Here is a 27,970-nt window from a genome sequence, read left to right as displayed (position 1 = left end):
TTCACGAAGCCACTGACAATGCCGTAAGCGTGGCCAATTATTGGTCAGCAAAAAATTAGTTTCGATCGCCATCGACTCGCAAAGAAGAAGTCAGTAATTTACTTAATTTTCAATAATAAAATTTATGTCCTTGGAATGTTGGAGATACCAATTGAATGGTAACACTTACGTCATCAATGGGCTAGCAATGGCGGCTTGTCATAGGATTGAGCATTCCTGGTCTTCATAACGTCTAGGGCCCTGTGCCGAGGTTTTTCTCGCAGCTTCTTTTCCCCGGCTATACAGGTTGTGAGCTGCAGTAGTTTTACGCGGATGAGACGTTCGTTATGTAAAAACTGACGATTCAAAGTGTAACCATGTTACCTAAGGAATAAAAGATATTTTTGAGTTTGAGAATGCTTTCTGTTGTATGTATAAATTACCCCGAACAACGCATATCAACAAACACGTCACACTTCACTGTAACAGAAATCTCCACTTCTTAAATGTCACTAATTTCATTCTTCTGGAATATTCTAGAAGGTTCTGGAATGTTCTAGAACCCTTCCTGGTACGCCTTGGACTCGAGCCTGGCTTGGAGCAGCTCCAGCTGTCTCCGGGCCTCGCATTGCGGGAAGTTGTTCAGCTCATAGTACTGTGGGGCTATTTTAAGCAGCCATTCCGCTGTGGAAAAGATTTCTCGTTAGTTTCGTAGCAGGAATACATTACAAAGAGCATGGTATAACAATACCAGCTATGCTCAGTGACAGCTAACATTTCAAGGTTAGCCCAGCTGACATCATCCCACCCTGCTGTAATAATTTTTTTTTACCACAACAAATGACAAACAAGAAATTTTGAACAATGAAGGTTCACAATATAAATAAATAGGCTTTGAAAATAAGTAGCAAAAAATAATCTTCCTTTCACCCACACCCCGGAGACTGCATAGAAACAACCTCATTTTACACAGACACTACACATTGACGTTATCATACACGTGAAGTCTGATAGCCCAGTTGGTAGAACGATTGCCTCTCATTTTGAGGTCGCAGGTTCGAATCCAGCACAGGCCTAAACCAATGATAGCCGAATTTGTTTTCGAATTCATGTTTGGATCGTAAATGATTATCACGTGCTCAGCGGTGAAGGAAAACATCGTGAGGCAACCCAAAATCCCGAGACAACCTAACCTGTATTGGGTTGGTTTTCCCTTCGCGGGTTGGAAGGTCAGACAGGCAGTTGCTTCTGTAAAAAACCGGACCTGTCAAATCTTCAGGTTAGGTAAGCGGACCCTGTAGGAAACGGGACAACGCTAGGGGGTCGTCTTCTTATCAGATGGATTGAGAGGTGGATGACCAACCTCATCACCCCTGGTGTCAGGGTTATTATTGAGCCGCCAAAGGCCCCTGACATGGCTCATGTAATGACTACGTACTTACATCAGTAAGTAGTAACCGGGAACAACGGTTTAACGTACCTTCCGAAGCACGGATCATCTTACTTCTGGACAATCAAGTGATCAGAATGCAATGTCCTAACCAAACTAGAGATCACAAAGACATTGGCCCCGATTCCTGCAGACACCTCTTAATTTTATTTTAAGTTATACCCGTCATTTTCTTATCCGCCGAAAAGGAAAGGGACGGACGATTGTCAACAAGTTAATTTTAAAACGAATGAATAACCCGGGTGAATAAAATAGGCATCTCGTTGGTATGCAATTCGTTTGACGTGCTGTCTACTTACTTAATTCTGTCGGGTTATTGGCCGATGTAAAATTTTAAGACGGTATTTTTAGGTTTCTGCTTAAAATTGACGTGTCTTTCATAAATTCGCCTGTCGATTACCCGTCCCTTTCTTTTTCAGAGGATAAGAAAACGACAGGTGTAACTTAAAATAAAATTAGATGGTGTCTGCAGGAATTAGCACCATTTTTGCGATTTGCCCCACCGGGATTCGAACCCGGGACTTCCGGAGGCTAGGGGTGATGTATAACATTATTTTGTTTTCTTTTTTTTTAAAAGAATGTCTAGGGCCCTGTACCGAGGTTTTTCTTGCAGCTTCTTTTCCCCGGCTATACAGGTTGTGAGAAGCTGCAGTAGTTTTAGGCGGATGAGACGTTCGTTATGTAAAAATTGACGATTCAAAGTGTGTATGTTACCTACTGAATAAAGATATTTTTGAATTTGAATAGTAACCGGGACCAACGGCTTAACGTGCCTTCCGAAGCACGGATCATCTTACTTCTGGACAATCGGGTGATCAGCCTGCAATGTCCTAACCCAACTAAGGATCACAAAGATATTTTTGTGATTTGCACCACCGGGATTCGAACCCGGGACTTACGGACGCTAAAGGGGTGATGATGATGGAGTGCCCGGGGTGTGGTCAATGTGGAGTACTTACGCTTGATGTCTGTGACCGTGCGTATGTAGTTCTTGGTGGTAAGCACAAACTCGTTGTAGATCACCCATTCGGGCTTGTGGTCGAGGCACGTGGAGGGATGCAGCTGCACCACCTGGTTGTCCTTCACAGTCAGATAGTGCCCCGTGCGCTCCAAGTGCGCCACCTGCGTGGACAATTCTTTTTTTATTGACAGTATAGCAGCGTGGTGGAGTATGCTCCATACCCCCTCCGGTTGATTGAGGAGAGGCCTGTGCCCAGCAGTGGGACGTATACAGGCTGTTGATGGAACCGAGTAATACAAAAAAAGAAAAGTTGATGTTACATCTGTTCTAACGCTTTGAGGGCAGATACAAATTTATTATGTACAAGTACGTACAGGTAGCCATACAAGTAGGTATGGGTGTTAGTGACACCGTAACAAATACTGAGGGGGATGATTCAGACCATGATTCTTGAGTTGATATCAAGTGGAAAATTATGAAAATTTTAATGTCTTTTATAATTATTTTCAGTTCTTTACTTCTGCGACGGACAATTCTACTTGATATCAACCCAATCCGCTTGATATCACTAAGACCGTGTATGGTCACGAGCATTAATATGTATACACTTTGGTACCATGTCACATTAACTTTTTTGACAAATTGAACTGTAAGTCTCACTAAATATCAAATTTGTTAGTGCGACAGAGTTCTAAAGTGGGTACATTATATTGCTCATGACTGTACACTATGCACCTCTGCACATCCCTTTGGGGACAGGCGCGATGTTATGTCAAAATAAATGATCGTGTGTACCTGCATGAAGAATCCGTTGACGAGAGCTTTCCTAATGTTTATATAGTAGTCTTTACTCGTAAATTCCGTGCTCGTTCTTTTAAGGTTAAATCTGAAATAAATACACCATTGTTAGACAGTATTTAAAACCATGCGTCTACTAACTACAGCTTGCGTCAGACAGAGTACTGCGGGGCGGAAAGCAAGAGGGAAACCACTTGTAGCAGACTACAAACCCTGCACATACTGGCCTTTCGTTCTGACCGTCAATCAAATTTTAAATTTCCCCGACCTTCATAAGTACAACATAAATATATTATACTGTTTAGTTCTGGCTGCCCTCTGATTTTGGATTTGATCTTATATCTAAGCATCGTTATAATTTGTTTGTGAAGTGTTGTTAATTTCGGAATTCTCATTCCATTCTGCATTTCCCTTCATTTTACACTCTTCTGACTCATTGCATCCACGACCTTCACAAGAACAACAAATTCAAATTCAAAAATATCTTTATTCAGTAGGTAACATAGTTACACTTTGAATCGTCAATTTTTACATAACGAACGTCTCATCCGCCTAAAACTACTGCAGCTTCTCACAACCTGTACAGCCGGGGAAAAGAAGCTGCAAGAAAAACTTCGGCACAGGACCCTAGACGTTCTTTAAAAAAAAACAAACGAAAGAACAAAAGGTATTTTAAGTTACACCCGTCGTTTTCTTATCCGCCGAAAAGGAAAGGGACAGATGATTGTCAACAAGTTAAATTTTAAAACGAATGAATAACCCGTGCGAATAAAATAGGCACCACCCTGGTATGCAATCCGTTTGACGTGATGTCTACTTAATTCTGTCGGGTTATTGGCCGATGTAAAATTTTTGGACGGTTATTTTAGATTTCTGCTTATAATTGACGTGTGTAACATAATTTTATGCCTATCGATTACCCGTCAACGTACGAGAAAATGACAGGTATAAATTAAAATAAAATTAAATGGTGTCTGCAGGCATTAGCACCAGATTTAAGATCACTTTGTGATCCCTAGTTTGATTAGGACATTACATGCTGATCACCTGATTGTCCGAAAGTAAGATGATCCGTGTTCCGGAAGGCACGTTAAGCCGTTGGTCCCGGTTACTACTGACTGACTGACGTAAGTACGTAGTCGTTATATGAGTCATGTCAGGGGCCTTTGGCGGCTCAATAGTAACCATGACACCAGGGTTGATGTGGCTGGTAATCCACCTCTCAACCCACACGATAGAAGAAGTCAGTATTTTATTCCTCCTCTGAATAGTACTGACAGTTACTGCTGCCCAGTTTCGAGGTTTTTAAAATACTAGGGGGTTAAAATGGCCACATCGAAGCAATTCATCTAAGAAAGCAATATTGCAATTTGACATTTGCTTGCATTGCGCACTTACTTTTCTATGCGTAAATGTCAAATTGCAATATTGCTTTCTTAGATTATTATTATTGCGTATGGCAGACAAAAATATACTGCGTGGACCAAATATCCAGCTTAAGCTCCCTCAACCAAGTCTCTGCCGCATCCGTCACACAATGCAGCTCGGCTACACCACCTGGGAACCGGTGTAGAGGGCACTCGTTCACTATGTGAGATAGGGTTTGATCCGGGTGACCACATTCACAGTATGGCGACTCCTTTAAACCCCATTTATGTACTTATTTTTTCGATGAATCGCTTCGATGTGGCCATTTTAACCCCCCTGTTCCGAAAACTGTCAAGCAGCCAATCCACTATACCTGTCCATGATCCTGCTGAGTTGTTGTCTGACGTTGTCTCCAGACTTCAGCGAGCGGTAGTTGATGAAGTTGTCATAACACCAATGAGGATCTTCCATATCTGCAACATTACCATAAAACATAAACATAAAACAAACAGTCTATATACGTCCCACCGCTGGGCACAGGCCTCCCCTCAATCAACCGGAGGGGGTATGGAGCATACTCCACCACGCTGCTCCAATGCGGGATGGTGGAGGTATTTCTACGGCTAATAGCCGGGACCAAACTGCTTAACGTGCCCTCCGAAGCACGGATTCAACTTATTTTTTCAGACAATCAGGTGATTCAAACCTGTAAAGGCCTTACCAAACAAAGGACAGTCTCACAAAGTGACTATTTATGTATATATCTCCATAATACATACATAAATATATGTACAACCATCCCGCTCAGTATTCGTTACTGTGTCACTAACACCCTGTATACAAGGTGAATGCTCTCATTACTTGGAAGATATGAACGCATGGGATTGTCTGTGAACTGATATTAGGCAGCTAAATTACTCAATTGCATAACTATATTTTTCGGAGCTCGGTGGCGCAGCGGTAAACGCGCTCGGTCTGCGATTGTTGAAGTTAAACAACTTTCGCAAAGGCCGGTCATAGGATGCGTGACCACAAAAAAAAGTTTTCATCTCGAGCTCCTCCATGCTTCGAAAGGCACGTTAAGCCGTTGGTCCCGGCTGCATTAGCAGTCGTTTATAACCACCAATCCGCACTGGGCCCGCGTGATGGTTTAAGGCCCGATCTGCCTATCCATCCATAGGGAAGGCTTGTGGCCCAGCAGTGGGGACGTTAATGGGCTGATGATGATGATAACAATATTTTATGTTTATTTATTTTTTATAGAACGTCTAGGGCCCTGTGCCGAGGTTTTTCTTGCAGCTTCTTTTCCCCGGCTATACAGGTTGTGAGAAGCTGCAGTAGTTTTAGGCGGATGAGACGTTCGTTATGTAAAAATTGACGATTCAAAGTGTAACTATGTTACCTATTTAACAAAGATATTTTTGAATTTGAATTACGTAGACCTAACAGGTATTACGTAGTTCCTTGAAGGGAAGAGAGGAACGGGTAGACCTAGGAGAACATTTATGAAACAAATAAAAGAGAAGGTGCAGGTCGTGTCGTATCGGGAGGTGAAGGTTTTGGCGGGAAGAAGAGGAATGGTGATTACTCCACCGACAAGAGCGCAGCTCTTAAATAAAGAGAGACAGATTGGCCAATATATAAATTTGGGAGTTTTTAAAATTCCTGCCTAAAACGTGTGTTCCATAAATTCAAATTCAAAAATATCTTTATTCAGTAGGTAACATAGTTACACTTTGAATCGTCAATTTTTACATAACGAACGTCTCATCCGCCTAAAACTACTGCAGCTTCTCACAACCTGTATAGCCGGGGAAAAGAAGCTGCAAGAAAAACCTCGGCACAGGGCCCTAGACGTAGTAATTTAGCTGCCTAATATCAGTTCTCAGACAGTTAATCCCATGCATTCATATCTTCTAAATTGTATGCCTGTCGATTACCCCTCCCTTTCCTTTACGGTGGATAAGAAAATGACAGATATAACTTAAAATAAAATTAAGGAGTATGTGTAGGAATCGGGACCTATTTGTTTATATATGTCGTGGCGAGATCGTATAATTGATCATTTCAAGATATGTTCGGCCATTTCACGAAATGGTCATATTTCATGAAATGGCCAACTTAAAAATAAAAAAAAAAAATAAACCAAAAAAACCAAAAAAAAAATAAAAAAAAATTAAATTAACCATATCGTTGAAACGTCAACGTTTAATGATATTTCAATCAACGTTTGGCCATATCGTTAATGTAGGCGGTGTCCATGCTATGTGGTGTAATAAAAATGCGAATAGTCGATTAATTTCTTAGGTTCAAAATTATGTACATGTTCGATATGGAAAATTGTACAATTACATTGATTCATCGATTATAATATTAATCGAGTTGTCGCGCAAACTGGCTAAGCTGGATTTGACGCCATAGCTTGGTAAGACCTTCGGTTCTTACCAGGGGGGAGAGATGTTGGCGTCAGATCTGGCAAGCTCCGTTGCCTAGGTATTGTTGATTATGGCGCTTAGCAACGGGGGTGTAAGTTAGGTTTTTTACATTATTATTTTTGTGATCTTTTACTCTTTATTATCACAATACGGTTTTAGGCAAGGTCGATCAACCGAAGATGCGATAATTTCTCTAAGTAATCTAATAACCGCACAGCTCGATAAGCAGGAGAAAAGCTTATGCGTCTTTATCGACCTTAAAAAAGCTTTCGATACTGTCTCTCTAACCATCCTTATACAAAAAATGGAAAAAATAGGAATCAGGGGTGCTCAATTGGCCATATTTAGTGATTACCTAATAGGTAGAACTCAAAGAGTTAAGCTTGACCGGGTCACCAGTGGAGACGTTGGTGTGTCATGCGGTGTGCCTCAAGGCATTGTACTAGGTCCAACCCTTTTTCTCATTTATATAAACGATACATTGTTTTAAGTTTACGCGGTTATTATCATAATTAAAGCACATATTAACGGGCACATATTACACACACACACACACACACGGGCACATATTATCTTTGCAATATGAAAATTAAAAACGCTAACATTTTCTCGTATGCCGATGACACTGCTGTTGTCTTCTCTGGGCCGACTTGGCAAATCACTAAATCCTACGCTGAAGATGGTATGATTTGTGTGTCTGAATGGCTTCAAAACAACCTTTTAACACTAAATACATCTAAAACTGTCTACATATGCTTTAGCATTTATAATAAATACCAACCAAACAATGATTTTACCATAAAAATACATAAATGTAAAAGCACCACAGATATCCTATGCACCTGTCCAGTGATAAATAAAGTTACTCATACAAAATATCTAGGCATACTCCTGGATCAGAGGCTATCCTGGTCACAACAAATTGAAGTTCTAAACGGTAGAATACGAAAGTTCATTTGGATGTTTAAAACATTAAGGCATGTGGTTCCGACGCGTAAAACTCAACCTAACTCATCAAAGAACCTTCTTAATGAGATATACATTGCACTAGTGCAATCTATATTAACTTATTGTATCTCTGTATGGGGAGGTTAATGTAAAACTCGTTTTCTCGAAGTAGAAAAAGGCCAAAGAGCTCTACTAAAGACAATGTACTTCAAGAAACGGAGATCATATTCTACTGAGAGCCTATACAAACTATGTGACCTGTTGTCGGTTCGAAAACTATTTGTCTTGCACATTATTTTGAAAACCCACAATATATACAAAAAATTACCACGAATGCAAACGTACCCTAACAACTTGGTTAAAAAATATTAATTATGATGAATGTGAGAATTTACTACAAACTATTTACTAAAAACAATAATCTATTACCATTATACATATACCTATTAAGGAATCAAATTATAGGATAGTAACTACACTTGCATGCACAACACGAGCACACTCCTCCTGTCTAGTGGCTTCAAAACCGACCCCAAGACTTTCGTCGTAGGGCTAGACAGGAGGAATCTACCCTCATTGCCCGAGCCCACACTCCCACCACCACACGCCCACACTTACACACACGTACACACACGCACACACACACACACACACACACACAGACACATACACACATTATACAAACATTCTTTAATTGCTTATTTGTAAAACGTAAAGGTAACAAAACTTTCTTACCTATTTACTACTGTTATAGAAGAGCGGGGTCTCCTGGTACAGGCATATTTTGCTTAAAAGGAGGCTCCAGTAATTAGTTTAAGAAAAACATGTAAGAAAAGAAAATAAATACTTTTTTTTTTTATTATACGTTAATACTGAGTTGGTCATCTTTGATTTCGCTCGCTAATATCGTGATATAATCGACACCAGCGCCACTACGATATGACATTTTACGATATGACATTTAATAGAATAGAATAGAATAACTTTATTCCCAAAACAGTGAAGGTTACAAAAGCATTTACATAAATTAAGTTTAACAATGTATGACTAGTAGCTAACACTGCCCAGGGAAATGGGACTGACTCAGCATATTGTTGCTAAGAGTATGGTACGAATGCCCACTCTCACCAACACTGATATTCTGCCAGTACCCATATTACGCTTATAATTAGTAATAAATGAATTGAACGTGCCAACAAAAAACCGTGCCGTGAATTGTTTAAACGGAAAAAAACATATAACAACAAAACAAAAAACAAAGGTAAGGTTAACAAAGTACTAAATGAAAATCAGTAGTATGCCAAGGGGTTAAATCATAATTGATAGTATAAATAAAAATATATAAGCAAATAGAATAGATTATTATATTGGTATGTAAATTGATAGGTGTATGTATGTATATGTGCAGAGTTCAGTCACCCCATACTTTTTTGAATATTAAGAAGATGTTCTCTAAATTTTTTCTTAAAAGTGGGTTTTTTAACATTACTTCATGATATGGCCAAACGTTGGCCATCAATAAACACGTTTTGTGTTCATTGATCTGTCCAAACTACATCATGATGTGGCCAACCAATGATATTCTATTTCATGAAATATGACCATTTCATGAAATGATCGAGCACATCATGAAATGATCAGTTCTAATATCTGGCCACGACATATACAAGGTCAATGAATTCATTACGTAGACCTACTCACTCTGTTTGAAGGCGTGATACACGTTGAGCAGCGTGAGGTGATCTCCATCGATGTGCGCGAACCTCATCTTCGCTTCGTCCGCAGCCTTGCGCGCCTCATTCGGACGCACGAAGCATTGTGGGACTGAAATCGAAATGTTTGATCGTTAAATGAATCTTCTTCTATCGTGTGGGTTGTGAGGTGAATTACCAACCTCATCAACCCTGGTGTCAGGGTTACTATTGAGCCGCCAAAGGCCCCTGACATGGCTCATGTAACGACTACGTATATACATCAGTAAGCAGTAACCGAGACCAACGGCTTAACGTGCCTTCCGAAGCACTTTATTTACTTTCGGACAATCAGGTGATCAGCCTGTAATGTCCTAACCAAACTAGGGATCACAAAGTGATTTTTGTGATATGTCCTCACCGGGATTCAAACTCCCAACGCTCAACCTATGGACCAAGGAGTCCGTTATGATGATCAACCAAGGTTTTTTTTTATTTTCCAGGGCGGAGGGAGATACCACTTCCGAGAACGAGTCAGGGTTACTATTGAGCCGCCAAAGGCCCCTGACATGAGTGGGGTTCGATTCCTGATGGGGACATTGTCGAAATCACTCTGTGAGACTTTTTTTTTTGTTTCGTAAGGACATTGCAGGCTTGAATCACCTGATTGTCCGAAAACAGTAAGATGATTTCGTGCGTCGGAGGGCAGGTAAGCCGTAGGTCCCGGCTATTAGCCGTAAAACCACCTCCACCAACCTGCAGTGGAGCAGAGTGGTGGAGTATGCTCCATACCTGCTCTGGTTGATTGAGGGGAGGCCTGTGCCCAGCAGTGACGTTTAGAGGCCGTTTATATGTTATTGTGACTTCTGCGATACGGGCTTTAGCCTAGTGCAGGAGTTACAGCTAATCAAAATCAAATCAAATCAAATATACTTTATTGCACACAACATACAAAACAAATAACACAGATGATGATAATCTAATCTAATGCTAATCTTGTAAGAATGTCTAATAACAGTTAATATATGTACCAATACTTTCAAATACATCCCAAGCCTAAAGTGTATAAAAAGTCAGTCTCACCTGACAGCATGGCAGTGATGGAGAGGATCTCGTTGGAGCAGTTGTGGTTGCAGCTGGCGATCAGCATCTTGGCCAGCTGAGGGTCGAGGGGGAACTCCGCCATCACGGCGCCCAGGTCCGTCAGGTTGCCGTCATCGTCTGTAAGGGGTGGGCAAGCCGAGAGGTTAAGTTTGTTAAGTGGGTTTTGATTCACATAAAAATTCATGAGATTGGTAGATGTACTGCGGAATGGAAGGCGATTGGGGCAACCACCGTTCTACACGCCCTATCTATGGAGTAATGAAAATGGAGACGATTACTCCACCGACAAGATCGCAGCTCTTAAATAAAGAGAGAGAGAGAGAGAAAAAAATCATGATGATATGTTCTTTAAAAAAACAAAACCCTGATGGACTTCCAAACTCCACACTCGCTGCAGTTTCATCACCTAAGTCCTACTTACCGTTGGTGAGATAATTAAGCAAAACAAGTAAAAAATATAATGGACTTTCAAAGTCCAAAGTGCACCATGACTCACCGAGCGCGGCGAGATAATTGAGCAGCTCCAATGCCCTCATCAGCGTCTCCGGCGCTGGGGGGTCCATGAAGTCAAAGTGCACCAGGTCATCGATGCCCAGCTTTTTCAACTGCAAAACTACAGATCCTAAGTTCGATCTGCAACGGCAACGCGGGGGGCATTAGACTTGTTGCGTGCTACCGGCGCTGAGGTCGGGGGTTCGGTGCCGTGGCGTGCGATTTCAAAAAGACGGTGTAATAGTTTCACAGGGGTTTTTGGAAAGGTTTCCATTGGCTTGAGCTGGCATTGACTACTTGGCCGGACAAATTAGGAGCGCTGAGGGCTCTCATCCAGTACAAAATTTCATAAAACAGGCATGAGGGTGGGTGCCTAAGGCGTCGTCTGAGAGTCACGGCATCGTGTGAGAGTCAGGGCCTTGCCTGAGAGTCAGGGCGTAGTCTGAGAGTCAGGGCGTCGTCTGAGAGTCAGGGCTTCGTCTGAGAGTCAGGGCGTCGTCTGGGAGTCAAGACGTCGTCTGAGAGTTAGGGCTTCGTCTGGGGGTCAGGGCGTCGTCTGAGAGCCAAGGTGTCGTCTGAAAGTCAGGGCTTTGTCTAAGAGTCGAGAGGGCGTCGTTTGAGAGTCAGGGCGTCGTCTGGGAGTCAAGACGTCGTCTGGGAGTCAAGACGTCGTCTGAGAGTTAGGCCTTCGTCTGAGAGTGGCTGCAAGTTGTCTTTGATTACATGTGTCTCTGCCAACTTCAATTGGGATTACGTAGACAATGCCGAGCCGTGGTAGCCCAGTTGGTAGAACGCAGGTTCAGATCCAGCACAAGCCTAAACCAATGATTGTCTAATTCGTTTTCGAATTTATGTTTGAGCGAAGGAAAACAGCGTGAGGAAACCCACATCCCCGAGAATTCGCGAGGTATGTGACCTAACCTCTATTGGGCTGATTTTCCCTACGCGGGTTGGAAGGCTAGACAGGCGCTTCTGTACAAAACCGGACCTGTCAAATCTTCAGGTTAGGTAAGCGGACCCTGTGGAAAACGGGATACTGGGGAGATGATGAATGTATGCCGAAACGGTTCCACCTCAGCATGATGCCGTGGCCTAGATTATGGCGCTGATTTTCAGTTGGGACCGGTAAGGTAATCAGGGAACAGAAGACAGGGACAGAAGAAGAAAGGGAAAGAAGACTTTGCCCTGGGTAGATGTACGATCACGAGTACTAATATGTACACACTTTGAAACCATGTCACATTAACTCTTTTGGCAAATTAAAACGCAAGCCTCATTAAACGTCAAATGTGATAGTGCGACAGGGTTCTAAAGTGGTTACATGATATTGCTCATAACTGTAGGCTAATAATAAATAAAATTAACCTAAGTTTTACGTAAATGGCGGGTGGGCTTGAGAGGTGCAGACAGAAGAGCAAAAATCCTTGAGAATATTTATTATGTTCACATCAAATAATTGTTCTGCGGTGGAAACCAACTAAACGGGGAATCGAACCGGCGACCTCAGGTATACAAGACAAGCTAGCTAAGACTTGTCACAAACATTTAAATTAGAATATATAACAACGGCAATAAAGTAGTTAAACAAAATATTATAATCATCTTCTATCGTGTGGGTGAAGTACCAACCTCACCAACGCTGGTGTCAAGGTTACTATTCAGCCGCCAAAGGCCCTGACATGACTCATGTAACTACTTACTTGCATCAGTAAGTAGTAACCGGGACCAACGGCTTAACGTGCCTTCCGAAGCACGGATCATCTTACTTTCGGACAATCACGTGATCAGCCTGCAATATCCTAACCAAACCTGGGCTCACAAAGGGATATGCTGATTTCCAAAACGTAATTATCTAGTTAGTAATATTGAAGAATTAAGGTTTTTGCTTACTTTCAAAAGAGATTTTGTTTTAATTAACCTCACTGTGACAACCAAGCAGTTTTCATCGTTTTCAGTGATCCTAAATTTACACATTGTTTTGGGTTTACGCGGTTACCTCATCAGTCATCCCGTGATCTTGGCACTTGCAACAGTGTCGAAACATCGGGAGTCTCATATCCCTGATTTAAACGCGGTAAGAATCCGTTATTATGACTGAAAACCAGCGCTGGATGCCGCCATAGCATGGCTCCATCGCAGCACAAGCTGAGCCATTTCCTATTGCCCGTATTCGTAATATTCATCATTACCTAGTTCATATAGCAAATGTAAATTGTTACTGGCAATAAAATTATTTTATTCTTATTCTTAATTATCCTAACTTTACATTTCTCTATGAACTAGACGAGATCTCGAAAATTTCGGGATCTCGATGGATCGACATTTCCAATCCCACGGGATTTCGAATTTGCGAGTCGGGATTGCATTCCTTAGACATGAGGATGAATAATTTTTGATATTTGATCCTATCCCATACATACGTCCCCCCCACCCCAAATACCTCAAGATCTCCGGGTAGGTGTTGTCTTGCATCTCATTCTTGTAAGCCTTCTCGGTGTACAGCCGGAAGCACTTGCCGGGCCGCGTGCGGCCCGCCCGGCCGGCGCGCTGCTGCGCCGACGCCTTGCTTATGGGCGACACCAGCAGGGACTCGACGCGTATGCGAGGGTTGTACACCTGAGAACGAGCATGTTACAGATCTATACATAAAAAAAAAATAAAAAGGAAACTGTGAATACAGATAAAAGAGAATCATCATCTCTCTAGCGTTATTCCGTTTCTCATCATCATCATCACCAGCCCATTAACGTCCCCACTGCTGGGGCACGGGCCTTCCCGGGCAGACATATCTGTCTACCCTCTTTCTTTGCCGCTTGTTTATGTATTTGCTATCGGAATGCAGAAAATTATCTACCTACTCCACTCCAATCTCATCAGTCATCCCACTTGCAACAGTGTCGAAATATCGGGAGTCTCATATCCCTGATTTAAACGCGGTAAGAACCCGTTTTTATGTGTTTTAATTATGATAATAACCGCGTAAACTTTAAAACAATGTATACACATGCGCGTGTTGATAACGTCAATGCGTAGTGTCTGTGTGAAAAGTGGTGTTTTGTATATGTCCAGGGTGTGGTGAGACTCACCTTCTGTTTAGCAAATCCTGGGTCTATCACGAAAACGACTCCGTCGATGGTGAGCGACGTTTCAGCGATGTTGGTCGACACCACCACCTTCCGGCCTATCGCTCCGTTGGCTCTATTCGGGGGCGCCGGCTCGAATATCCTCTGCTGAAGATTCGGAGGCAGCGTGGAGTACAGCGGTATACACTTCAGCTCGCCGGCGTCCGGGCCTGGGATAGAATTGAACATTTATTATAATTCAAAGTTAAAAGTAGCATCCTGTAGTCACCAAAAGGGGTTTCGCACATTACGCACACTATCGTACCATTGAATGATACCTATCCTAGCATTCTTTTGTCGAACGATCACTATGATAAACATAGCAACTTGTTATTCTTTATGTGAGGTTAGTTTGCTTCCTCACTTCTTTTTAGACTGCTTTAGATAATAAAACTTAATGCTACTTGTATGACGAACTGTTAGGAGCGGCTGGTATCAGTCTTTTTTTAAAAAAAAAACACTTTTTAATTAACTACGATAAAACACTTTATTATAGAAAACACAAAGAATTATATGAAGCAATTCTCTGATTTCTGACGACTCTATTCGCGCGCGGTTAAAGGCTGACTGACTAATGTATCGACGCAAAAGAGTTTTATTAAAATGAATTTGTTTACGTTGAAGTTCCTTGTGAAAATGAATATTGTTTATGTTGCAATTCTTTAGTATTAAATTAGGATATAACAGAACGAACTGAGGAGACTGGTACCGAGACAAACCGTATTGTGGTTTAACGGTATCAGTGGTTTACCTAACAATGTAATACTTTAATGATGAAATTAAAAAATAATAATATTAATAGTTGTTCAGAATTGCATTATATGTCGCCTGGCAACATTACAAACATAATTCAAAATAACTTTTTTTAAGATTTTTAGTTTTCGGAACTAGGACAGGAGTCCTAGTACGGCTTTGAAATAGACTACTCTGGGCGCCATCCCACTCGCGTCAGACAGAGTACTGCGGGGCGGAAGGCAAGAGGGAAACCACTGCCCTATTTTTCCCTAAAAAGTAGCATGGAGAGTTAGGAGAATGCTACACCGACAAGAGCGTGGCTCTGAAATTAGTGATGATAGATAGATAAATCATTTATTTGGTCTACAGTCACACATGCATACAATACAAATCAACAACAATACACACCACATACAAAATGTTTAACACACGCCAGGTATGTATGTGTGCTGCAGCAGCGCAAAACGGTCACAGCTCAGCGCAAGTTTTTGCCCTTTCGAGCAAATCGCTGATTTTCAGCTACAACCCGGATAGAGGAAACCGCGGATACGGTAACCGAACTAATTGACGATGTTTACAAATAATAAATATACGATGAGTATGCACACACACACACGCAACACACAAACACAAACACACACACACACATACACACACACACATCTTATCTCATAAGTATTTCCCTTTAATTTTTATTTAAACGTTGATTATTATTGTTAAAAGAAATAAATAGATATATGTACTATCAAAGTTGTTATACCGATTAGGAAGAGCGGGGCTTCCCGACACAGGTCTTTACATGAGGCTTACTAGGAAGTCCCAATAACGAGGTTATATATATGATGTACTATTTAAAGCAAATAAACTATTTTGATTTTGAGTATGATGAGTAAATAAATGATGAGTTTTTGGAACGCTCTATCGAGCCGTTATGAGGTCACACGTGTGATCTGTTATCGTAATTGTCGAAAACATTTTTAGTGCAACAGTGCCTTTAAACGGGAAGGCAATACATCGCCGACATACCTCAGGTTACCAAGTTACCTATAACTGTGGCCAGGGGGGTTAAAATGGCCACATCGACGCAATTCATCTAAGAAAGCAATATTGCAATTTGACCCCGATTACTGCAGATACCTCCTAATTTTATTTTAAGTTATATTGTCATAAATAAATAAGTGTTACAAAAAACACATGTCATTGCTTAAAAACTAGATATTAATTACACTTAAAGTTAGTCAAATAGCCCGCCTCGGAGCATACCCGGGTCAAATGTCCCCATCACGCTGGCCGCGTTGCCGGGTTGGATGGCCAGATGTGCTGAACCAGGTATGATCCGGAGCGGGGGTCGCGACCAAGATCAAAAAAAAAAAAATTGATGGTCTACAGCAATTAGCACCATTGTCAAATTAAATAAAAATTACAAAAAAAAAAAATACTTACCTAAATTGTCAATCTCCCTTTTGATCCTCTTGCATGCATCTTCGATTTCCTCTTGTCCAGTCAAAAACAGCAGAATGTCACCGGATATCTCTTCGCATATGTGTATCTGGACCACGGTACGGATGGCCGCCTCCAAGTAATCCCTCTCCGGCTGCGGAGTGTAGAAGATCTCGACAGGATGCGTCCTCCCTGGCACATTCATCAGTGGAGCATTGTCAAAGTACTGTTGGAACTTGCCAGCGTCCAAAGTGGCTGACATGATGACCAGCTTCAAGTCTGACCGCTGTTTTATCACCTCTTTTAACACTCCCATGAGGATATCAGTGGCCAACGTCCTTTCGTGGGCCTCGTCGAGGAGAATGACCCTGTATTGTTCGAGCATTGGGTCGGACATGGCTTCCCGCAGCAACATACCGTCTGTCATGTATTTCAATACTGTCTGGGGCCCCGAGCAGTCCTCGAAACGGATGCTGTAGCCCACTTGCTGGCCTGAATGAATGAAATTGACATTTAGCTTTAGAAACTAGCACAGAATAAAGAATGCTTGCCTTTCAGTTTTTTTTTAGAATAGAATAGTTTATTTGCCAGAGAACAGCACTATAAGATGTTGTTACAATTTTATCACCAGTGTTTTCAGGTTACACGTAAGCATGCAAAATCAAATTGTCGTTAATATAAATTAATACCCATGCTCCATACCCCCTCCGGTTGATTGAGGGGAGGCCTGTGCCCAGCAGTGGGATGTATATATATAAATTAATAAATTTAAATAGAATTAAATGTGGTAAGTCCGAATTTGGAACTTAAAAATTCATTTATACTATAGAAACTAATACTATACTATAGAATTTTTCAGTAACCATTTTGTAAAGTGTATTTTTAAAGAAGCGCTTGTCATTAACTTAAAATTATCAGCGGGCTTAGCACCGTAAGCGCGCGGCTCTTTCTCGCCTTTCTCACAACCTGTATAGCCAGGGAAAAGAAGCTGCAAGAAAAACCTCGGCACAGGGCCCTAGACGTAGTAATTTAGCTGCCTAATATCAGTTCTCAGACAGTTAATCCCATGCATTCATGTCTTCTAAATAATCACTAACCTTAAAATAACCTTTTTTGCAAAGTTTCTGTTTAACTACTACTACTAAGTCTTAAAACAGTTGGAATCTTATTGTACAGTCATGAGCAATATAATGTACCCCCTTTAGGACTCTGTTGCACTAACATATTTGACACTTAGTGAGACTTACAGTTCAATTTGTCAAAAAAGTAAATGTGACATGGTACCAAAGTGTATACATATTAATGCTCGTGACCGTACGGTTGAAGGCCTCACCTAAAGCGACATCCATCTCTTCGGCGACTCGCTGTGCCACCGACATGGCAGCCACTCTCCTCGGCTGCGTACACGCAACTCCTTTGGACTTCCCCGCTGTGACCGCTGCGAACTCCACCGACCACTGTCGAGCGAATCGAAAATCAGAATTGTTTACTTATCTATCGTGTGGGTTGTGAGGTGGACTACCAACCCCATCAACCCTGGTGTCAGGGTTACTATTAATCCGCCAAAGGCCCCTGACATGGCTCTTGTAACAACTACTAACTTACATCAGTAAGTAGTAACCGGGACCAACGGCTTAACGTGCCTTCCGAATCACGGATCATCTTACTTTCGGACAATCAGGTGATCAGCCTGTAATGTCCTAACCAAACTATGGCCTACAATGTAATTTTTGTGATAAGTTCCCACCGGGAATCGAATCCGGGACCTACGGGTCACGTATCACGTTGGTCAGAAAGTTCGGTGAGGTGTGGGTCTCTTACCCAAGAAATTAGAAGGTTAAACGAAGGGAGAACTGTACAGCGCCATCTGTATTATCTTCTTGGATTGAATTTGGATGGAATGTTCGCACTTTGGGAACGTTCGCGGTAGTAAAAACGCGCAAAACTTGTGTAAAAAGAGCTTCATTACTTAATCTTTAGACAGATAAGACAGAGTATTCAATTCACATTCAAAAATATCTTTATTCAGTAGGTAACATAGTTACACTTTGAATCGTCAATTTTACATAACGAACGTCTCAACCACCTAAAACTACTGCAGCTTCTCACAACCTGTATAGCCGGGGAAAAGAAGCTGCAAGAAAAACCTCGGCACAGGGCCCTGGACGTTCTTTAAAAAAAAATAAACATAAAATATTTTTATACAATTGAGTAATTTAGCTGCCTAATATCAGTTCTCAGACAGTTAACTGACTTTGGAAACCCGGAGACGATGATTACCTGCGGTATCTGGGTGGTCTTGCCAGAGCCGGTCTCGCCGACGAGCACGACGCACTGGTGCGTGTTGAGGAGTCTCATGAAGTCATTCTTGTACTCCCAAACCGGGAGCCCTAACCGGCGGCGGAGCAACTCGTGGTAGCGCTGTGAATGCGGCAGACCTGCGAAGAAGTCCAGCCAAGTAGTTAATGCCATGGTATAAGAACACCAGCGAGCGTAGCACCGTTAACACGCGACTCTTTCTCGCCGCGACAGATTCAAATTCAAAAATATCTTTATTCAGTAGGTAACATAGTTACACTGTGAATCGTAAATTTTTACATAACGAACGTCTCGTCCGCCTAAAACTACTGCAGCTTCTCACAACCTGTATAGCTGGGGAAAAGAAGCTGCAAGAAAATCCTCGGCACAGGGCCCTAGACGTTCGTTAAAAAAATAAAAATAAACATAAAATATTGGTATACAATTGAGTAATTTAGCTGCCTAATATCAGTTCTCAGACGGTTAATCCCATGCATTCATATCTTCTAAATAATTTTCTTTCTTCTAAAACTTTCGATCGAGTGTCTCTTTCTGTGCAGTACTGTGAGAGAGTGACGGGTGACGTATGTCGAGGCGAGAAAGAGTCGCACGCTTACGGTGCTAAGCCCGCAGGTATGCTCAAAACTGACAGCTAGCATTTTCAAGGTTAGCCCAGATGACGTCATCCGACGCTGCGTTGCCATTAATAAACTGTACCGATATTCGAAGCCTAATATTATTGAGAGTGGCAACACTGCTTTTCGCTGATTGGTCGGTCGTTTGTCATACCTGTCCCCCTCACACGTCCCCCCTCCAGCATGGCGTGGCGCCGAGCGCCTCTGTGTGGCTCATTGGCGTCCTGATTTTCGCACGGTACGGTCGTGAAAAGAACATTTGGGTAAGTGCTCAAATTTTGGTTATAATTTAAATTAACGATTTTTATTTTCGTTCGATATTTATTATTATTCTTTTAAATATATACCTGTTCCATATACAACTAAATTAAATATCTATGGCTTCGGAAAGCGATAACGACTCTAGTTCCTCGTCTTCTTCCTCCGCAAGCGAAATCATGCCGGAGCCACCGCCGGCTACTTCAACGCCGGTTAAAGGTACTCGGACTCGCAAGCGAAAACGGAAGTCGAAGGGAAGGAACAGCAAACGACGTCGTCTTGAGAATACTGAGAGCGTGTTAGGTACTCTAGCGGCTCAAGTAAGTGGAATCCAACAATTTTTGTCACAGAATTTCTGCCCTACAAGTAGTGGTGTACAAAACCCCGGTACTGAAAACGACAGTGACGTGTCCTTAGATGTTAGTGGTGAATTGCTAAAAAATGAGGCCTCTCCTCAACCCGAGTTCAGTTTATCAGTCAACACTGTTTTGAAGGAACCGTCTGTTCCCAAATCTAGTCCTGCTTACTTAGATAGACTCAAAGCCATGCAACATTTCGACTCTGGCGATTGGTCGGAGGTACGATACTCTGAGGTCCAAAAAAAGTACTGCTCCGCACCGGGCTTTACTGACCTAGAGTGTAATGAAGAATTGAAACCTTATGATAAATATTCTAATATTGCATTGACGGAAAGGGGTTTTGCCGCCATAACACATGGCTTAATAAAACAACATGAGGCAGTTGAGAAAGGCTTTAACAATCTTATTTCATGGCTTAAATCTTCTGAAATAGTTGAAATTTCCGCTATTGAATCAAAAATTAATGAAATTTTTTCTGAAGGTGACTTTCAAAAAATCTCCAATGACCTAATGCAAATGACATGTGGTCATCGTGCTGATCTAATACAACAGCACAGAGATTCCCTTCTTAAATCAGTAAAGGATAAATTTGTTAAGGCAAATCTCCGAAAAATTCCACCTACATGCGATAATTTATTTAAATCTGATATTTTTTCCTCAACCATTGAGAAAAATGGAGGTATGAGCAAAGTTTTCTGGCCGATAAAACCTCAATCCGCAAATTCAAAGAACACGTTAGCTGCGCAAGCTAACTATAACCAATTAAAAACTAATAAAATGCCTGCGCAAGGCATCCAAAATTTCACCAGCCCAGTGAACATCCGTGGGTTAACACCCCCCATGCATGTTATGCCTACGTTTCCCTTTGGCTATCCTCCTGCGCAAGGAGTTTTCCCTTTTTATAACCATCCGATGATGCCAGGTCCCAGCAGATTGCCTGCGCAAGGCCAGTCATTTCGTCCTAGAGGCCCAAGGCCACTCGACGACGGGAGGCAAAGTAAACAGGGCCAGGCCGGGAGAGGTCAGACAAAACGCAAATTCTGACTCACAGTTTCGAGCAGGCCGTCTACAAAACTTTTATCACTTTTGGAAAGATTTAGGAGCCCCACCTATGATTTTAAAAATAATATCGAAAGGGTATCGAATTCCTTTTTTAATCAAACCTCCTCTGTACGAACCAAGGCTAAATCATTTAAAATTAATCCAGACTCATTATTCCTTGGAAATGAAATCCCAAATAATGGACATGAAAAGAATGGGTGTTTTGGAACGGGCTCAACCCGGTCCAAGCTTTCTATCAAGCTTGTTCCTGACTCCAAAGGGAGACGGAACGTGTCGCCCAATTTTCAATCTGCGCAGACTGAATTACTTTGTACACGTAGGCAAATTCAAGTTGATCAACCAGCGCAAGGTTCAAAGTTTTATTCAACCCAAGGATTGGCTCGTGAAAATCGACCTCTCAAACGCTTATTTCCATCTTTCAATTGCCCCAAGTCACAGACGTTTCCTGCGTCTTTATTTCGACAAGGAATGCCTCCAGATGACATGTTTACCTTTCGGCCTGTCATCAGCACCAAAGGTATTTGCATCAGTCACGAACTGGGTGGCTCAAATATTGAGACAGAAGGGAATCCGAATATTGGTTTACTTGGACGATTATCTGCTGGCCCATCAAGACTCAGCAGTCCTGACTGCTCAAACTCGAGTAACTGTAGATCTCCTCGAGACACTGGGCTGGCAAATAAATTACAAAAAGTCTGTCCTTACTCCTCAGACGTCATTACAGTATCTAGGCCTGATTTGGGATCCCTTTCAAAATTCATTGTCCCTCCCATTGGACAAGTGCATAGGCATAAAGATAAAATTAGAGCAAATGTTAAAACGGCAAAAGGCAAGTCTAAAAGAGATCCAAAGCCTAATGGGAAGCCTCAATTTTGCGAGTCTAGTAGTCCCCTACGGACGTCTAAATTTTCGGAACCTACTGCATCTGTCGCATGTTCTCTTGAAAAAGGACCCAGGATTGGTTCCTCTTCCAAAGGAAGTTCTAAGAGATCTATCTTGGTGGCTGAAGAACTACCGGAAAATCTCGATACTGCACCCACCTCCTGTGTCTCATTACATATCAACCGATGCCTCGGGGATCGGTTGGGGAGCTCGGATCGATGGAATGGAGCTCAAAGGCACATGGTCCTCAGAGGAAATAGGGTTACATTCGAATCACAAAGAGATGATAGCAATCCTAAAAGTACTGCACGATCACGGTTCTACCCTTGCCAACTCGTCTGTCTCGATTCAGTCGGACAACAAAACCTCTCTCACTTATCTTCGGAACGAAGGAGGAACGAAGTCCAGGTCCCTAATGGTCATCACTTACCAGATTTACCACCTCCTACAAAGGCACAACATTCGTCTGTCACTTCACCATCTCCCAGGGAGATACAACATAGAAGCCGATCACCTGTCCCGAGGCTTTCATCACCCCGAGTGGCATTTACTACCACAAATAACGACAAAAGTCTTCTCGAAATGGGGGGAACCCCTAATCGACCTATTTGCTTCTCAACAAGCTCATGTGGTTCCGATATATGCAAGTCTAGACGCGAGGGACAAGCAGGCTCAGTTCATAGACGCTTTTTCTCAGACGTGGCAATACAAACTAGCATGGATATTCCCGCCTCCTTTCCTGATGCCAAAAGTTCTAGCACATATGAACAATGCCAAAGGCCATTTTCTAATAGTAGCCCCCAAGTGGGAGAAAGCGTTTTGGAGGCCGGATCTGAAGAGGCGGGCAGTATCAGCACCTTTTACCATTCACAACCTAGAAGAGGTGATGATAGATACAGTGACCAACAAACCGCCCCCCAGAACACAGGATCTAACCCTGGAGATATGGAAATGTGGGGGTGGGATACGGCTGTCTTGAACTGGTCACCACAGCAATTGGAGCTGCTCAAAGCAAGCTGGCGAGACTCCACCAAGAAGTCCTATAAAGTAGCGTGGCGTCGCTGGTGTACTTGGGCTGCCGCTAACAACGTATGTCATCGCTCTCCATCAGGTTCGGACTTAGCTCGTTTCTTGTCAGATCTATTTCAGAAGGATGGTTTAGCTTACAATACTATTACTTTTCATAAATCTGTTGTTTCAAATTTATGCAATCCAGACAGAGTGGATAATCTTGGCTCACACCCGTTGGTTTCCCATATCTTAAAAGCTATATCTATTCAAAAACCAAAAGAACCTAAACCACCCATTTGGGATATAGATAAAGTATCCTCATGGCTTGCAAACAATTTTAATACAGCTAAAAGTCTATACGAATGTTCAAGACGTACAGCATTAATTTTACTACTTTGTTCTGGGCGTCGAGTTCATGATCTCACTTTATTATGTATAGACAGTGAACACTTCTCTATTTCCAATAATGAGATAATTTTTTGGCCTCGATATGGATCTAAAACCGATTGTTATACTTACAGACAGTCAGGGTGGCGTTTAATAAATAATACAAACAATGACGCATTGAATCCTGTATATTGGGTCAAATCTTTATTAGAAATGTCACAATCTAGACGACAGATCAGTAAATTAAATAACCTGTTTATTACAGTGCGTGGTCCACCAAAAGCTGCTTCCAGGACGGTTATTGCGAACTGGATTAAGTCTTTACTCGAGGCCGCGGGCATACAGGCCTCTGCCGGTAGCGTCAGACCTGCAGTTGCCTCCAAGAACTGGCTCCTTAACTTTCCTCTTGATGAGATACTGGCTAGAGGAAACTGGAGATCCCAAAACACCTTCGCAAGGTTTTATCGACGTGCAGTCAGAGCTGACGGACCTGTTACAACAATCACTGATTTGTTTAATCCTATAATATAATAATAACTATGGTTGATTTTGATTAGAAGTTACTTGAGTAATTTTTGTTTACGATACTATTATTATTCCTGTGTACTATGTTTATTTGATTTTTATTTACAATTATCACAATAAGTGTAAGTTTTTACAGCTCAGCAGTAGACTGTATACAATTTTGAGAATAAATGCGTATTTCTAATTTCTTATTTAAATGATAACAAATAAAGAATCATACAATACTTACGTTTTTGTTTTGGTTGTTACACATATCTACACACACATCCCTCCTTTGAAGTTACATTACTAAACTGTTTACTAATTGCCCTTATTTTTACTATAAAACAGTTTTACTTGTGCTATAAATGTAACTTTCTTCGTTATTTACAATTTCACTAGTAGGGTAATTCACTTCACATTGACGTCACTCCACCAGGCGATAACAGACAGGTCTCAATAATATTAGGCTTCGAATATCGGTACAGTTTATTAATGACAGCGTTTTACCTACCATTAAAACGCTTATTAATCAACTTACCATATTCGAAGCCTAAGTTTTTTCTTTTTACACTACCTGGTGCCACCGAGTAAACTTGAAAAATACTCGGCACAAAAAAAAAAAAAAAAAAAGAAAAGGGGAAAATTTTTGAGACACAATGAGCCACACAGAGGCGCTCGGCGCCACGCCATGCTGGAGGGGGGACGTGTGAGGGGGACAGGTATGACAAACGACCGACCAATCAGCGAAAAGCAGTGTTGCCACTCTCAATAATATTAGGCTTCGAATATGGTAAGTTGATTAATAAGCGTTTTAATGGTAGGTAAAACGCTGTCATTTCGTAAAAAATAAATTACCCACGTCAAATTCAAAAATAAAAATTCGAAAAAAAAACATCAAATCAAAAATAAAAATTCGAAAAAAAAACATCAAATCAAAAAAAAATCAAATTAAAAAAAAAACAAATTCAAATTGGTCTTCAAATTCGTCCAATGTTTTTAATTTACTTTGCAAGGAAATTTTGTACTTTTACTAAAAGATTTATGTAAAGTTATAATGATTTTTGTATATGTGACAAATATTAGTAATTCACTTAATTTTCAATAATAAAATTCGCGTCCTTGGAATGTTGGAGATACCTATTGAATGGTAACACTTACGTCATCAATGCGCTAGCAATGGCGGCTTGTCATAGGATTGAGCATATCTGGTCTTCTTATACCATGGTTAATGCCATCTTCTTCTTCTCTTTTTACCCCCTATCCTATCCTCACAGATTTCCACTCCTCGCGATCTTTTGCAGTCTCTGTAGCTTGCCCCGATTCTTCTTCTATTGTGTGGGTTGTGAGATGAATTACCAGCCTCATCAACCTTAGTGTCAGGGTTACTATTGAGCCGCCAAAGGCCCCTGACATGGCTCATGTAACGACTAGTTACTCAGATCAGTAACTAGTAACCAGGACCAACAGCTTAAAGTGCCTTCCTTTATTTTTTTATTTATTTTTTTTGACGTGACTTATTGTAGATTTGCCGCAGATGGCATTAACTACTTGGCCGGACAAATGGGGAGCGCTGAAGGCTCTCACCCAGTACAACGTTTAAGACAACAGGCCTGAGGGTGCCCAGTTGGGCGCGACCCTCGGCTCAGGGCGTTGTCTGGGAGGAAAAATATTTGAAAGAATTAATCGACCCTAGTTATTATAGCGGCAAGCGCTGAATGAGGGAAATCGTCGACCACGCCGGCGGGGTCGGTATCGGGGTCCTGAAGTGTTTGGTGTCGCGAGCTGATTGGCTGCCTCTATGGCTTGCCTTCGGATGCCGATACTTTTCAGTACCGTCCCTAAGCGGAATGTACTCGGAAGCCGCAACTACCAGGGGATTTTAAAGTGCCTTCCGAAACACGGATCATCTTACTTTCGGACAATTAGGTGATCAGCCTGTAATGTCCTAACCAAACTAGGGGTGGTATTAATAAACTAATCTCAGCTTTGAGACTGCCCTCAAGATCATTTTCAATGTGACAATTCACATATAAAAACAGGGACTTGAGCATAATATTGAGGCCCTCAATATTATGCTCAAGTCCCTGTTTTTATATGTGAATTGTCACATTGAAAATGATCTTGAGGGCAGTCTCAGCTGAGATTAGTTTATTAATACCACCCTTAGGATCACAAAGTGAAATGAAATGAAGTGGGATGTTTACTTGTTAAGATGTGTCGGGAGCACAGCTAGGGAGCTGAGATTAATAGTTTCAAGGCTTACCAGTGAAGGCGTTGAACCCAGGCGTGCTTGTAGTGGTGGGCGGCATGGCGGTGGCGAGGGTCGCAGCTTTGTCCGAGCTCGACTCACCAGCCTTCGCGGCGGCGGCTGCTTTCTCCTCCCTGATACATGGAACGTCAGTTAACACTGAATGGCCCTGATAATTTTAACTTATAACCTGTCAGTTTCTTATCCGCGAAACGGAAAGGGACGGATTGACAGCTGTTAATTCAAATGTCCTTAGAAAAGGTTTAGTACGATCTACTCTGAATCGGCGTGCGTGTATGAAGCGATTGATGAATGTAGAGGAAGCAAGAGAAGTGTGTCAGGATCGAAGCAAATTGAATTCCATAGTCTCTGCTTACCCCGGTGGGAAATAGGCGTGAGTTTATGTATGTGTAGCAGTAACTAAATATTATAAACGGGAAAGTGTGTGTTTGTTTGTCTGTCTTTCACATCAAAACAGAGCGACGAATTGACGTGATTTTTTAAGTAGAGATAGTTGAAGGGATGGAGAGTGACATAGGCTTTTTTTTGTCTCTTTCTAATCATATTGGAATATGGGGGGGTGGAAGTTTGTACGGAGCATTTTAAAAATTCTACTAACAAAAAAACGTGCAACTGTTTTTTGGAAATCTGCCCCCAACCCTTTTAAAGTGGGGGTGAGATTCTATATGCGACTTTTCGCAGTTTTCAAAGGTTCCTCTGCGATACAGGGTTTCCCTAGTGCGGGGTCCGCCAGTAATGTATACATGTTTAAGTTTCTTGGGCAAAAGCTATTAAAAATATATGTATGAATACATATACAGGATTCTAGAGCCGTGAGTGGTGTCTGTCTGCCTGTTACCAACGAGAGCTTCTAAGGAGCACGATGAGTTGGGACTAAGAAAAAAATTTGATCGATTTAGCGAAGACGAAACAACACGTAGGAAGTTGCGCACGAACGCAAATCAATGCAAAAAAGACATGTTTCAGTGACATAAAACTACGAGAAAATATTCATAAAATTGTCAAAGCGTTTTTAGAAGATGTAACAAAGGTTTTACGAATAAGTTAAGCGTTTTTTGCCGGTTATTTGGGTCGAAAAACGTGCTGTATATCTGTTAAAATTACTAGTTGTAACGCATTCGTTTTGAAATTAATTAGGTAAATGTAAGTCGGCAATCGTTTGAGAAAGTGTTTTTAGTAGTGAGATTTGTAATAATTTGTGACTAAAAATAAAAGTAAACAACGAAGGAAATGCGAGAAATGTTTGGAAAGCATGGCGTTACAAACATTGGCCAAGATATTGTTCATTCTTACCTCTTTTTCTTAATAAAAGGATCCAGTACTTCTATTCTACGCTTGGACATTTTAGAACCAACACATAAAACACTAAAATAATTAGAAACACGAGAAAATTCGACGAATTTTCTGAACAAAACGCGGCCAACAAGATGGCGACAGAAAATGGTTTTTCGAACTATAAATTTGTCTATGGTAAAAACTTAGTGTTGCCATTTTATTTCAAGGCCGAACATACGAGCGATTTTTTAGCCGCATATTTGTCTGTGGTTCAAGAATTGGAATTATAAACTGGAACACTTTTGCCTTAATTTTTAAAAATATATAAACACGTTTCCTATCACATAACTTTTGTAAGCTGCAAATTGGCTGCAAAGTACTTGTTTAAAAAAAATAGGAAAAAACTTTGCATTAAATAAAATGTCCGGTTCATAGTTTAAAAGGTTAGTTAAAAAAAACATTATCAAGTCCAAATCTTGATAAAATAAAAACTTGAAAAGAATT

The 27,970-nt window shown here is 41.4% G+C and overlaps 1 protein-coding gene across 1 annotated transcript; it reads right to left on the bottom strand.

Annotated features, from left to right (window-relative positions):
- Positions 1 to 27,629, bottom strand: LOC126378840 (putative pre-mRNA-splicing factor ATP-dependent RNA helicase PRP1). The gene is made up of 14 exons (XM_050027279.1): positions 27,485 to 27,629; positions 26,186 to 26,304; positions 18,804 to 18,961; positions 17,857 to 17,980; positions 16,527 to 17,015; positions 14,313 to 14,518; positions 13,667 to 13,842; positions 11,231 to 11,367; positions 10,714 to 10,851; positions 9,641 to 9,763; positions 4,930 to 5,029; positions 3,186 to 3,276; positions 2,389 to 2,551; positions 1 to 663 (listed from the first exon to the last, which is right to left on the bottom strand). Exons 1-14 carry the CDS (start codon positions 27,532 to 27,534, stop codon positions 536 to 538), a joined length of 2,202 nt encoding a protein of 733 aa, XP_049883236.1. The 5' UTR covers positions 27,535 to 27,629; the 3' UTR covers positions 1 to 535.
- Between the last annotated feature and the right edge of the window lie 341 nt (positions 27,630 to 27,970).

This window comes from Pectinophora gossypiella, chromosome 27 (assembly GCF_024362695.1).
Source record: "Pectinophora gossypiella chromosome 27, ilPecGoss1.1, whole genome shotgun sequence".
NCBI classification, from domain to species: domain Eukaryota; kingdom Metazoa; phylum Arthropoda; class Insecta; order Lepidoptera; family Gelechiidae; genus Pectinophora; species Pectinophora gossypiella.
The sequence above is the reverse complement of the archived record's forward strand: the minus strand, read 5'-3'. Positions and strand labels throughout refer to the sequence as shown.